This window comes from Ovis aries, chromosome 12 (assembly GCF_016772045.2).
Source record: "Ovis aries strain OAR_USU_Benz2616 breed Rambouillet chromosome 12, ARS-UI_Ramb_v3.0, whole genome shotgun sequence".
Lineage (NCBI taxonomy): Eukaryota > Metazoa > Chordata > Mammalia > Artiodactyla > Bovidae > Ovis > Ovis aries.
The window spans coordinates 36,259,167-36,273,105 of NC_056065.1; the positions used below are offsets into that span (position 1 = coordinate 36,259,167).

A 13,939-nucleotide genomic window follows, 5' to 3' on the forward strand; every position below is an offset into this window, starting at 1 on the left:
TTATTTCTTGTAAATAAAGGAATTGTGGTTGATGCTTCCTTAACCCCACAGACTTTTATTAGTAGATCTCATAATAAATGAGATTCTTATTTATCTAACATTCTATCTTCTTTTTTTCCTTCCTATTTCGAGTTGTCCTGGGAACCTTTGGTTTTTCTTTTTTATGAATCATTCACCATCTCACTGATCTATCACCACCTGTGTACTAATACCACACTGAGCATCAAAGTACCTCCAGAATCATAAAGAGTTTTTAAAAAGTCACAGAAAGAATATTACTATGAGGGGACTCAGATGTTAGGTAATCAGCTATTATTTGGGTGGCAAACCTCAAAAAATAGTTTGACAGATATTTTTTTTCCTGTAGAATTAAATAGTTTTTCGAGCTTTTTATACAGATAGCCTTAACTTCCACCAGTGATCCCTATTCTTCATTACTGCAACAATCACTCCACAAATACAAAGAATCCCTCAAGTCAGCATAAAAGCATATAATATAAGCCACAGAAACTAGAGCCTGGAAAGATGACCAAAGAATGAAAATTCCATTTCAAATACAGTTCAAACTAGACTCAGAAAGCTGCAAACTCATAAATGCAGAGATTAAAACTTACAATGTCATTTTAGTAATGTTTTCCGGATAGCCTAATTTTCAGCTACAACTCCAACTTGTTCTGTCTCTCTTCTAAATCAAAACTGAGGGAAAGTCAGAATGACAAATGTAGCTTTGACAAACAATGACTAGAAAAGACCAGAGAGACACCATGCTATAGTTTCTCCATGTCACAGGAAGAGCAACACACAAAGGCAGGGAGAGGAGAAGGCAGGGAAGCAGCCAGCCAGAAGCTCTTCCTCCAGACACAACTGTTTCCAAAGATGTATCGTTCATTCAGTAAATTTTGTGGGGCAGCTCCTGTAAATACTTCATTGTTTGAGGCACAATACAATGGACTTCTGGGAGGCAGTTGTGATCCCAAGAGGGATTAAATTTCTTTGTATCACAATGTTTTTGTACATTTTTTAAAAATAAATATCCTGTCTTCAATTGATCAGTTAATATTTATCAGTTCAGTTCAGTTCAGTCGCTCAGTTGTGTCCGACTCTTTGCAACCCCATGAATCACAGCACGCCAGGCCTCCTGTCCATCACCATCTCCCGGAGTTCACTCAGACTCATGTCCATCGAGTCCGTGATGCCATCCAGCCATCTCATCCTCTGTTGTCCCCTTCTCCTACTGCCCCCAATCCCTCCCAGCATCAGAGTCTTTTCCAATGAGTCAACTCTTTGCATGAGGTGGCCAAAATGCTGGAGTTTCAGCTTCAGCATCATTCCTTCCAAAGAAATCCCAGGGTTGATCTCCTTCAGAATGGACTAGTTGGATCTCCTTGCAGTCCAAGGGACCCTCAAGAGTCTTCTCCAACACCACAGTTCAAAAGCATCAATTAAATAAAACTCAAAAATAGACAATTTATATTAAAAGCAATCTTCTGGTGCTAGAGAAGACTCTTGCAGTTCCTTGGACTGCAAGGAGATCAAACCAGTCCATCCTAAAGGAAATCAGTCCTGAATAGTCATTGGAAGGACTGATGCTGCAGCTGAAGCTCCAATACTTTGGCCACCTGATGTGAAGAGCCAACTCATTGAAAAGACCTGATGCTGGGAAAGACTGAGGGCAGGAGGAGAAGGGACAACAGAGGATGAGATGGCTGGATGGCATCCCTGACTCAATGGACATGAGTTTGAGCAAGCTCCAGGAGATAGTGAAGGACAAGGGAGCCTGGCATGCTGCAGTCCATGGGGTCGCAAAAAGTCGGACAAGACTTAGCGACTTAGTCAGCAAGACAAAAACATCTTTGTCAATTAGATCAATGGTCATCATTTGAAAATGGGGGGAATGAAAAATAGGAAAGAGTAGATAATAAATTTTAAATTGTTATTCAATGATTTGTTTACCTAACACAGATAAAGTGCTTGTAATGTGTGAGGAGATGTGCCAGGTACCACAGGAGACAAAAATCTGAATTGAGACAGAAAGGAGACAACCATCTTGCAGGTCTTACTCATTCTCCTGTGACTGGACTTTAATATTGCCTCTACTCTGCGATATTCAGCAAGTTACCTAACGTCTCTAAGCCTCAACTTCTCCATCTGCAGAGTGGAATTAATAATAATATTATTAGCCTTTGTATTTAAGTTGTTGTGGAGCTTAAACAAATGATGCATAGAAATCATTTTAATACAATGTCTGATATAAAAACAGCTAACAGATATTAATACTTTCTTCTGAGTGTCCACTGAGCTTATGGCACTCACTGCTTTTGCCCCATAAACCAAGACTTAAAGTCTCAGCTCCCAATTAGAAGACTGATAAGGGTATATATAAAAGATTTGCATTTTCCCTCCAGAAAATAATCAGTCTAAGACCATGGGTATCACTTTATTATCTAAGTGAGGAAAAATTACAGAATCTGCTCCACAGAATTCTAAAAATGTCCTAACACTGAATTGGATCACTGAAAATACTTATACTATAAAAAACACAGGATAGAAACAAGAAATTCGAATTTGGTACCAAGACAGACATAATGTTCTAAGAATTTTAAAAAGATTACATAATAGTTTTCTTACTTTTCTTTCCTACTGCCCAGTTGACGAGCTGTGTATTGATCTCCATAGTCAAGCAGCACCAGTTGTCGAGAAAAGATGTTCACTTTGTTGCCTATAAATAAATCTTCCAGGTGAAGGTCTTCGTATTTTGTCCGCTTTAAAAGGTGCGATGATTCTTCACATCATGCTGGAATCAAAAACAATACAATAAAACAAATCATTGTCAGCAGGGAATGTTAACCTTATTATAAACTAGAAATAAAGTTATTAATTCTGCTTTATTAAACATAAGTTACATATTATTTCATTTTTGCCACAAGTACAAGTAATAATTTCTTTTATAGCATGCATTTCCTAGTTTAATCCAGTAATAACATAAAAATTACAAATTTGATACTTTTAAACCCTGAAGAGAAATTTTTGTTTATTTCCAAATCATGGGAGCAAATTAGTGCCTCCAAGATGCCAAATTTCTCCTTTCTTGCCTACACAAAATCCCAATACCAGATAGGTCAGCCTGCAAAAGGGACTGTCAGGAAAGGGACACAAAGAAATAAGCAGGATCTCTTGGCTCAGTCTTCTACAATCAGACTTTTTGTAGTGATAGCAGCATTCAACAATGGTGACATTGATGACCGTGATAATCTTTATCTACAACCACTTGACTATTGATTAATACAAAACATGAATAACCCTACTTCAGTTTTCTAACTGCAAAACAATTTCTATTAAAAATAAAGGCACAAAGTATCTTCTTGTAATGGAATTATAATATCAAAAATTTTTTAATTTCCCAAATAAAAATAATGTATTTATTTTTTTCTTTCAGTTTTGTTGAGATATGATTAACCTATGAGTTTAAAGAGTATGGCATAATGATTTGACTCATACATTATGAAGAGATGACCACAAAATTCCATGAACATTCATCATCTCACATAGACACAACTAGAAAAAAAGGCAATCCTATTCCTCCCCAATCCCACCTTTACTCCATTTGCCAACTTTTAAGCAAAGCAAGGCTCATTTACCATTTCAACAGATCCATCCCGGGGTAAAATAAAAGCTCATAACGTCGAAATAGTGAAGCATTTGGATCAAACCACTCTGCGATGAAAACGAATCTCTCACTATGATTCTGCAAAGAAAGAAGAATTTTAACAATAACATACAAAATATAAGCCCTCTTGTAAAAATCCTATGAATTGAAAGAATGAGCAAATATTTACAATGAACAAATCTACTATTATAATACTTATTAATAATTGCATAATTCTGGTTTTCAACAATATGACAGCTTTCAACAATATGACAGCTATCAACACATCCTCAGAAATATTTCCCTCTAATTTCTTATTAAATATCCTTAGATATATCAGAGTTGACTTATGAACTTAATACTTCACAGCCACCCAATCATCCTGGGTAAACTGACACTTTTTTAGAACATGAGCTCCTTATCTGTCAACTGTGATAATTCAGTACCTCTCCATAAAGTTCTAATTGTTCTAAGTTTAAGATTCCAGCAGTATTAGAATATTGTTGTCATTCAGATTATAGCAAACATCTTTTCTCTCCTTAGTAATTTCACATGATAGTATCTTTTTATAGAAATAGTGGGAGAATGTGTTAGTCTAGGTCCCCCCGAGAAGCAGACAAGATGCCAAGACAGTGCCAAGACAGGATTAAACATTCAAGAATCTTATTCCTGTAGGAGAAATTCTGAATGGAAATTCCTAACAGAGAAAATAGGGAGGGATCCAGGGAAAGCAGACAGACCACAGTACAGAGTTGACCCTGAGTTGAAGGAGAGAGAGAAGGAAGGTTGGGGGAACCCTCCTGGATTGCTCTTCAATCTAAGGAAGGTTCAGCAAGACATCAGGCAGTGCTCAAGCCAGATAGCCCTCAGAGTTCCCTGACTTCCAGGGATGGGTGGGCCTGTTTTAGTATCCCTGTTTCTCTCAGCCAAGGGCTGGGAGCCGCTGGAAAACAGGTCCTAAACACAAAAGCAGCGGTAGATTTCAGAGCACAGGAACTAAGGTCCTTTGGTCACTTATGCTCCCTCTGGATGAAGATCTGTGAGGTGTATACAATGAAACATAAGTCAAAGAAGGCCCTCTTTCCTTGACTGTTAGGCAGAATTTCCCATCACATGCTATAATAGCTTAGCCCCTAAAGGTCCTTCATCACAATAAGCAAATGAGGAAGGAAGAAAGGAATCTAAGGGTTTTATTACTAAGTCTAGATTTAGCATCTGATTCTCTGGTTAGTGTATATAGATGGGTTTCTTTTATATTAATAATTCACTTATAAATTCTAATAATAGTATGTCTAGCTATATTTACGATCCTATTCATAAGCTATAATAGAGGCACTTTTTAAGACACTATTTTATTTTTCCCACAATCATCCAAAAAGACACGTTTAAATAATGTGTAGTAGTCAAGAGAAACAAAAAGATAAAATAAGAGATATACCATTGTCTTAATACAAGTCTTTCATTATTTTTCATATTAATCCTTATAAATACAGCATTTTATTTTTATTTTTTAATATGACTGCTTAAAATTTAGGTTTCATTATGTATTCTAGTATTATACTCTCCTTTTAATACAAAATTTAAATAGTAGTAGTTTATCAAAAACCTTACTACCTATTTAAAATATCCATTTGTTCAAAAGCATTATTGAAATATTGCCTTCATTAAAACAGGTAAAATTATGAAATAAAAGAAATGATGAGACATGTAATTGAAGGTGAGGCAAATGAAAAACCAATGAGACTTGGTAGTTCCATTTATCCAGGCAGCCTTAACCACAAAACCTGCCAATCACACTCTTTAATTCTACACCAGATGGTAGAATTTTTCATGATTCATTATTCAGAAAACATCTTTAATACAAAGAAAGTAAACTGAAGAAGTACTGTTTCTGGCTAATAAGGCAGCTTATGGCATATCACTGATGCTTTCCAAGAACAACCAGAAAAATGGAATATTAAAAAAAAAAAGGATCTATCTGATGACATTGGAGAGCACCTAAAGACAGCCAGATTTTATCATCTAAGATTCAGAAAGAAAGGAAGCTCACTGAGGTGAGCACAGTACTTTTTATGCTGCTTTTACCCGAGGACATGTGCTCAGACTCAAGTCAAGCTGGATAAGAGATGAAGAAGCCCATGAAGCTGACAGAGGAAGGCTGTCTAGAGGCAGAGAAGCTAAGAGATTTTGACAAGGTCATGGGGATAAGTAGACAGATATTGGAATCTGAGCCTACCAAACCAGTCAAAACTGGAGGGGCAAAGATCCTAGAGAAAATGAAATCATAGAGAAGTGAGCTCAAGCCTGTGTTTGTTCAACGGAGCTTTCAGTTGCCTTTCTGTTGTATCTCCTGGAACATCACACTCCAGGAGCATGGGTAAACTAAAGGTAAACTAACAAAATTTGAAACAAGTTTTGTATTCACACAATGCTTAGCCCTTAATCATGCTGAAGTGATATTTCCTCTATTTTAGCTGTCTGAATCTCCAGAAATGGAAATAAAGGTTTTCCTATGCAATGACATGCTTGCAAAGATAAACGACGAGATTACCAAAAAAGAAGGCCAACAGGAAAAAAAGAGACAATAGAAAGAAATCCATGAATACCCTAGTTATCGGACAAAATTTTCAAAATAAGCATGAAAAATATATGTCAAGATTAATAATTTCACCAGAGAACCAGAATCTACTTTTTTAATCAATAAGAAATTAAAGAATGAAAAGCAATTGCACACAACATTCTATAACTAAGAAAATTACCCTTCAAAAGGTAAAGGTGAAATAAAGATATTTTCAGACAAGTAAAAACAGAAAATTTATTGCCACTGGAAGTTCTGAAAGAAAGTGGTTCAAGATGATTCAAGAAATAGAAGGAAACCATTATTTCCAAAAACAATGGAAATATAAGTATGTGGGTAAATCTAAATAAATCATGCATATATAAAATTACAATAATGTCTTGTGGTATACAAAATAAGTAGAACTTGAATGCAGGTCAATAAGAATATAAAGAGAGTGAGAGGAAGACAATATTCTTTAAATCACGTGAAGCAAAAAAAGTATCTCCTACATCAACTGCTCAATCTTTTCTCAAATTCCAATGAACATCAGTGAAGAGAATATCTCTTAAGATAACAGGCACACAAACTGGAGACATTCTGTTCAATTTTTTACCCTCTGTTCTCTTAGAATGACTTTTCTTCATCTCCTAGTGCTCAGACAACATGAAAACAATTCTCAAATATTAAATAAATCAGTGCCATTCAAACTTTAAGACACTAATAATAACCATTAATCATGACAATAACAATAATAATTTTTAGAATACCTACTAAATAGCAGTTTCTTTACATACATTATCTCTTTCCATCCTCATGACAGACAATGTAGGTTGACAGAAACAGGGATACAATTTCATGGACAAGAACAGTAAAGCTCAGATAATTTGAACACTGGTCCAGGGTTACACAACAAAAAATGAATAAGTCAGCACTAAAACTTTTGTCTGAAGACAAAACCCGTATTTTGTCGCATTAAACTGCATCACCTACATAAAATGATACAAAAGTCAGTGTTAAAGGAAGTACTCGTTCACTGGACCTAAATTAATGGTGAACTGAAGTATTTAACTACTCCTCTATGTAAAGTTAAATAATTCTATTTCAAGGTCAATTTTGTAACATTTAACAATCATGTAGGAGAAAGGGAATAGATTACTATAAAATAGGATAAGGAAATCAAGTTGTTCCCTGTGACATCAAACATACTTAACAAAATATCTCATTTCAATTACATCCCAATTCCAGAATCTTAAGAAATCAAGTCAGTGAGGTGTGCCCTTATACAATACCAAAAAATACCTGTAAATATAGAACTACATTTTAAAACCCATATCACATTCATATGGAAATGCAAGAGACCCAGCATAGCTAAAATAGTTTCAAAAATGAAAAACAAAGTTGGAAGACTCACATTTTCTATTTCCAAAACGTACTGCAAAGCTACAGTAATCAAGACAGTATACTACTGGCATAGAATAGATACAGGTTAATCTAAGAGGAGAGAGTCCAGAAACAAGCTCATACATATCTGACCAACTGATTTTCATCAAGGGCACCAAGACCATTCAAATGGGGAAAGATGAGTCTTTCAACTAATAGTGCAGGGACAACTGGATACCATAGACCAAAAAAATGACATTGTATCCCTACCTCACTCTATATACAAAAATTAACTCAAAATGGATCACAGACTAAACAAGAGCTAAGCTAGAAAAACTGCTGGAATGAAACATTTGTGACTTTGGGTTAGGCAATAGTTTCTTAGATAAGACACCAAAAGCACAAATGGTCAAAAAAACAGAACAACAAAAACACAGATAATTTGGACTCTAAATCATCAAAGGAGCAAAATGACAGGCCACCAAACTGGAGAAAATACTCACAATTTATATATCTGATCAGGGAGGGTCTAGCATCCAGAATATACCAAGAATTTTAACTACTCGATAATAAAAGACAACCCAGTTACAAAATGGACAAAGGATCTGAGTAGACATTTTCCCAAAGAAGATATCAGAAGATACACAAAGAGCCAATAAACCTATGAAAAGATACTCAATACCACTAGCTATTAGGGAAACGGAAATCAAAACTGCAACGAGATAGTACCTCTCACACACCTAACTGGCTATAATAAGAAAGATATACAATAACAAATGTTGGTGAGGATGTAGAGAAAATGAAACATATATTTTGCTGGTAGAAATGTAAAATGATGCAGTTACTCTGAAAACAATTTGGCAATTCCTCAGAATGTCTACCTGCAATGAGGGAGACCTGGGTTTGATCTCTGGGCTGGGAAGATTCCCTGGAAGAGGGCATGGCAACCCACTCCAGTATTCTTGCCTGGAGAATCCCCATGGACAGAGGAGCCTGGTGGGCTACAGTCTATGGGGTCTCAAAGAGTTGGACACAACTAAGCACAGAACAGCAACAAAATGTTAAACACAGAGTTATATATGACCCAGCAATTCCACTCCTGGATACAAACCCAAGAGAAATGAAAATATAGTATATACCCATACAAAACCTCTTGAAGTCTTGACATATACAGTTTCACAATAGCACCTATGTACAAAGAAAAAATATATCATAATCTCTCAAAAAATTAGCTCATTCCTTCACCTAATAACTGTGATTTGCCTCAATGAGACTGTTAAAAAAACTATATATGAATAATGGAACTTCTATTATAGAAGAAGAAAGTAACAAGCAAGTACTGTTTCTTCTATGAAAAAAGGTTTATCGTGCCAAGTAAAAATTATATCCAAATTTGACTTAACCTTAACCTTTGCAGCAGAAAATGGTTATTTCCTAGAGTCAAAAGATGTCTAGAGATGTAACAGTGATACATCTGGGCTTGGCAGAGAGCAATGACACATGGGAACGTCCCATTCAGGCTGCCTTTCAACTAGCTGCCTCATTACACACACACACACCCACACACGAGCACACACCCACACACAAGCACACACCTAAACACCTTACATTTTAAACTTTAAGAATTTTATTTTTAGCTAAGAAGAGCCAAATCTAGCAAAGAACTCAATTCCTTTTTTTCCCTGATGTCAGAGCTGAATACCATTGTGTTCAAACTCTTCATTTTATGGATAAAGAAACTGAGGCAAGCAAATATATATTACACCCATAAAGTCACAGACCTAGCTGATGACTGAGCTAAATCTGGAACCTCCACTCACTATGACTCAGATATTTCCATAATACTGGGCTTCCGGGGCCTACTCAAGGAGAAACTAACACTTACACAGGGACACCTCCAGTTTTCTGTCAGATCTTCGGATGAGAATGTCACTGCCCGGATAATCACAGGGACAACAAAGATTTCTGTCTCTGTCAGAAACACCATCATGCAGAATATTTAAAAATTATGCTCTAGCACAGAAAGACTTTTCCTTAAAGATGCCAAATTATTTTCCTTCTTCTGAACATTTCAAATATAACCTATACATAATAAAACACTTCTATTGTTTATACACAATAAAGCATTCAAGCACACTTTGTTCCAACTTTGTAAATAACCACCAAGGTGTCATCAAACTTTTCAAATGTTATAAGCAGATATCCACACAATGAGATTCAGAACATGTGTGTGCTTCCTCAGTTGCTCAGTCGTGTCCTCCTCTGTGACCCCATGGGCTGTATGTAGCCCGCCAGGCTCTTCTGTCCACGGTATTTCCCAGGCAAGAACACTGGAGTAGGTCCTTCTCCAGGGGACCTTCCCAACCCAGGGATCAAACCTGGGTTTATAAAAATCAATGTAAACAATTATGTATCAGATATACGATACAAAAGAGATTGGGATAATTAACATTAAAAGTTTAAGATTTACTTTTCTTCTATTCCTCTGTATTTTATATAAAAACATATTAAAAGCTTAAAAAAACTTTATATAAAAAGTACCAAAAAATAAATTTTCTATAAAAATCTTCATTTAAAAGATATAAAAACATTTTAAAATATTTTACATTGTAGAACTTTTAGTGAGCAGACAATTGGATACAGCATTTTTTATTTTATCTTAAATTTACCCCTCCTCTCCTCTTATAAAACAGAAAGATAGATGCAGTTGGGAGAGGAATGTTTTGAAGCAAAATGCATTCCTAAGTAGCAGTGGAATACAGAGAAAGTAGAAGAGGACAAATCTCCCAAAAAAAGCATTTCAGAATGAGGTAGGAACAAGTTCTAAAACCATGATTTCAGAACTAAGAAAAAGGAAAATCATTCAGATTTTTATAAGAAAAGGCTATTAGTGTTATACAGGGCTCAGTACAAAGCAGAGTCATATGTGGAAATTAATATAAGCATTAGCCATAATAAAAACAAGTGGTGTGTTTAGAGTATGGTCCTGGAGTTAAACAATCTATGACTAACTAGCTCCTAACTTCGATATGCTCAGTCTAATAAAGTTAATGTGAGCACATTTGTGAAAGGGTCTGCTACACAACATGGAAAACTAAAGAGGTCTTTTGTTAGAGCCAAAAGGCACTGGCTAATGTTCAACAACAAACAAAACAATGTATTTTTTAAACTGTCAATAAACCAGAATGATTAAAGATCAGAAGCAAATTAGCAAAATTAAAGATGAGAATTTCAGGATGAAATGATCACTTTTTAATCTCAGAGCATTACCAACATCTACAATTCTTAGAAGACTTAAAATTGCAGCTTAGATTTTAGGAGAAACTGACACAGGGTTCTGCAAGTGAGCATTCACTTGAAGGGCTGTATGAGAGTGTGTTCAATCTCATGTCTGCAGTTCAACCAGTGTACTTCAGTTTTCTTTTGAATTAATAAAATGCTTACAACTGTCAAACTGACTTGCATCAACCTATTTATATCTGTCTTTATATGACAAACATAGACAGTGTATTAAAAGTAGAGACATCACTTTGCTGACAAAGTTCCATATAATCAAAGCTATGATTTTTCCAGTCATCAGGTACAAATGTGAGAGTTGGACCATAAAGAAAACTGAGCACCGAATTGATGCTTTTGAACTGTGGTGTTGGAGAAGACTCCTGAGAGTCCCTTGGACTGCAAGGAGATCAAACCAGTCAATTCTAAAGGAAATCAACCCTGAATATTCATTGGAAGGACTGATGCTGAAGTTGAAGCTCCAATACTTTAGCCACCTGATGTGGAGAGCCAACTCATTGGAAAAGACCCTGAGGCTGGGAAAGACTGAAGGCAGGAGCAAAAGGGGATGGCATCACCAAATCAATGGACTCAATGAGTCTGAGCAAACTCCTGGAGATACTGAAGGACAAGGAAGCCTGGCATGCTGCAGTCCATGGGATGGCAGAGTCAGACACAACTTAGCAACTAAATAACAAATACAAATTTACCACAATTTCAGCATAGGCCTCACTACTTACATGCTGAAAAGGAGAAGGCAAGGCCACTACACCTTATTATGTCATCTGATTTCCATCCATCAATTCATGCATTCAACAGATTGAGCACTTACCACCTTCTGTATACTATGCTAGGTACTTGGATATGACATGACGATGATGATTAGAAACAAACATCGACCTTGCCTTCATAGACCTTATTATCTAGCAGAGAATAGCCAATCAATCACACAAATACTTTTTTTAACAAAAAGAAGGAAAAGAATCTATTGTGTTACTCTTATTTCTAAGAACTTAGAACTAGAACTCCTGGCTCTAAATTCATTATTCTACTACATTACAACAACTCAGTTAAGTAGGTCATTTAATTTTTCTCTCATCTTACTCAAAACCCATTTTATACTGTTTATATAACTACTCATCAGAATGTGCTGTAAAGCACTTTACAACTTCTATTTTAATTTCCCTTTGACGGTATGCATTTTTAAATGTTGAAAAACCTTAGATTATTTTTCTAAACTTATTTTGTAACACCTTCTAAAAAAGGAAAATGTCATTTTAAAATGCATCATATGAAAATTCCTGTCTATTCAAATGACATTCTGGAATGAATCATCTCCCAGTGCAGTCATTTTTTAAAATAGTAGGATTATACCATGTACATGCTGATTACTTAGGTAAGTTTCTTCCATTAATTTTGAAAACATTTTTCCTTCTCTCAATTCCTTTTTAAAAAATAGGTTATCAACAGTAGAAATGATAATGTTCTTTTATAAAACAGGTAAAATTCTAAAAACATATATATGTTGATTAAAGTATGGTAATGAATGAACTTGCATAAATGCTGGAAGGAAGGACAGGATTAACATAGATGAATTAGCCACATTCTGACCTTTGTTATTACCTGAACTTTTTCTACCACCAAATTCAGGGATTGGAGCATTCTCTTCACTGCCCATATCTCCTGTACTTACAGTTAGTTATGTCCTCATTATCAGGCTTTCCAATGCAAAAGTACTTTCACATATTCCTAATGCACCAGCCTCTCTTTCTTTCACTTCCTTCCTTATCCATCGCAGATTCCTTGATTTGTCGTTTCAATCACACTTCTAACAGTTCTTTTCATTGCACCATTTGGCCAACTCAACTCTAAATGAAATTGACTACTGTGCTTTCTTTGTGCTTGCAGTGGAGTTTACAACTTTGTAATGTATTAATATATTTAGGTCTGTGATCCATTTTGAGTTAATTCTGTGAAGGATATAAGCTTTGTGTCTAGTCATTCATTTTAAAAGGTATATATATATATATATCAAAGAGTGACTGAGCATTCAGGTCTTCCTAAAAATTAGTCTTAATCAATGATAATATAAACATTTTCACATTGCATCAAACATACCTTACTGAGTAGAATATAAAATTCACATAATTTGTAAGATTAAAATAGGTAATTTTAAGGAAATTTCAACCAATGCTGGAATTCCAGGTGATGTGACATTTGAAGGGCAACTAAGCCTTTGGAGGGGCTTCCCTGGTAGCTCAGTGAGAACCAGCCTCTCGAGTAGGAGGTGTGGTTTAATCCCTGGGTCAGGCAGATCCCCTGGAGAAGAAAATGGCAACCCACTCCAGTATTCTGGCCTGGAGAATCCCATGGACAGAGGAGCCTGATGAGCTACAGGCCATGGGGTTGCAGAGTCAGACAGGACTTAGTGACTAAACAATTACAAGCCTTTGGAAAATCAAATTATACCACACCTCTTTGTCATTGCTTGAAGGAAGGCTCAGCCCTAAATGGATCATGTGAAACTAACAATCTTTTCCATGCATAAGTGCTTTTAAAAATCCCTTAGTTCGAGCGTAAGTTTATTAAACTTGTGCCAAAAATATAATTGTACTTTGGCCTCATACAGTTCAATATTGGTGGTGGTGGTGGTGGTGGCTTAGTCACTAACTTGTGTCTGATTCTTGCACTCCATGGACTGTAGCCCACCAGGCTCTTCTGTCCATGGGATTCACCAAGCAGGAATACGGGAGTGGGTTGCCATTTCCTTCTCCAGGGGATCTTTGCAACCCAGGAATCAAACCCAGGTCTCTTGCACTGCAGGCAGATTCTTTACTGACTGAGCCACGTGGGAATCCCACACTTCAATATTACTGGTCAGAAAAAAACATTCCAGAAATATTGCAATTTGCAACAACATGGATGGACCTATTACACTAAGTGAAGTAAGTTAAACACAGACAAATATTACGATATCACTAATCTGTGGAATCTAAAAATAATACAAGTGTATCTATTTGCAAAACAGAAACATATAGACAAAGAAAACAAATTGGGAAGCGGGCAAGGGATAAAAA

General features: G+C 35.9%; 1 protein-coding gene across 1 annotated transcript in view; it reads right to left on the reverse strand.

The window, feature by feature from the left end:
- The window catches only part of NME7 (NME/NM23 family member 7), a 241,564-nt gene that overhangs the window by 194,858 nt on the left and 32,767 nt on the right, over positions 1-13,939 (reverse strand). Inside the window, 4 exon segments of the mRNA XM_042257207.2 lie at positions 2,629-2,767; positions 2,770-2,794; positions 3,639-3,658; positions 3,661-3,745. Of these exon segments, the coding sequence (XP_042113141.1) occupies positions 2,629-2,767; positions 2,770-2,794; positions 3,639-3,658; positions 3,661-3,745 (269 nt within the window).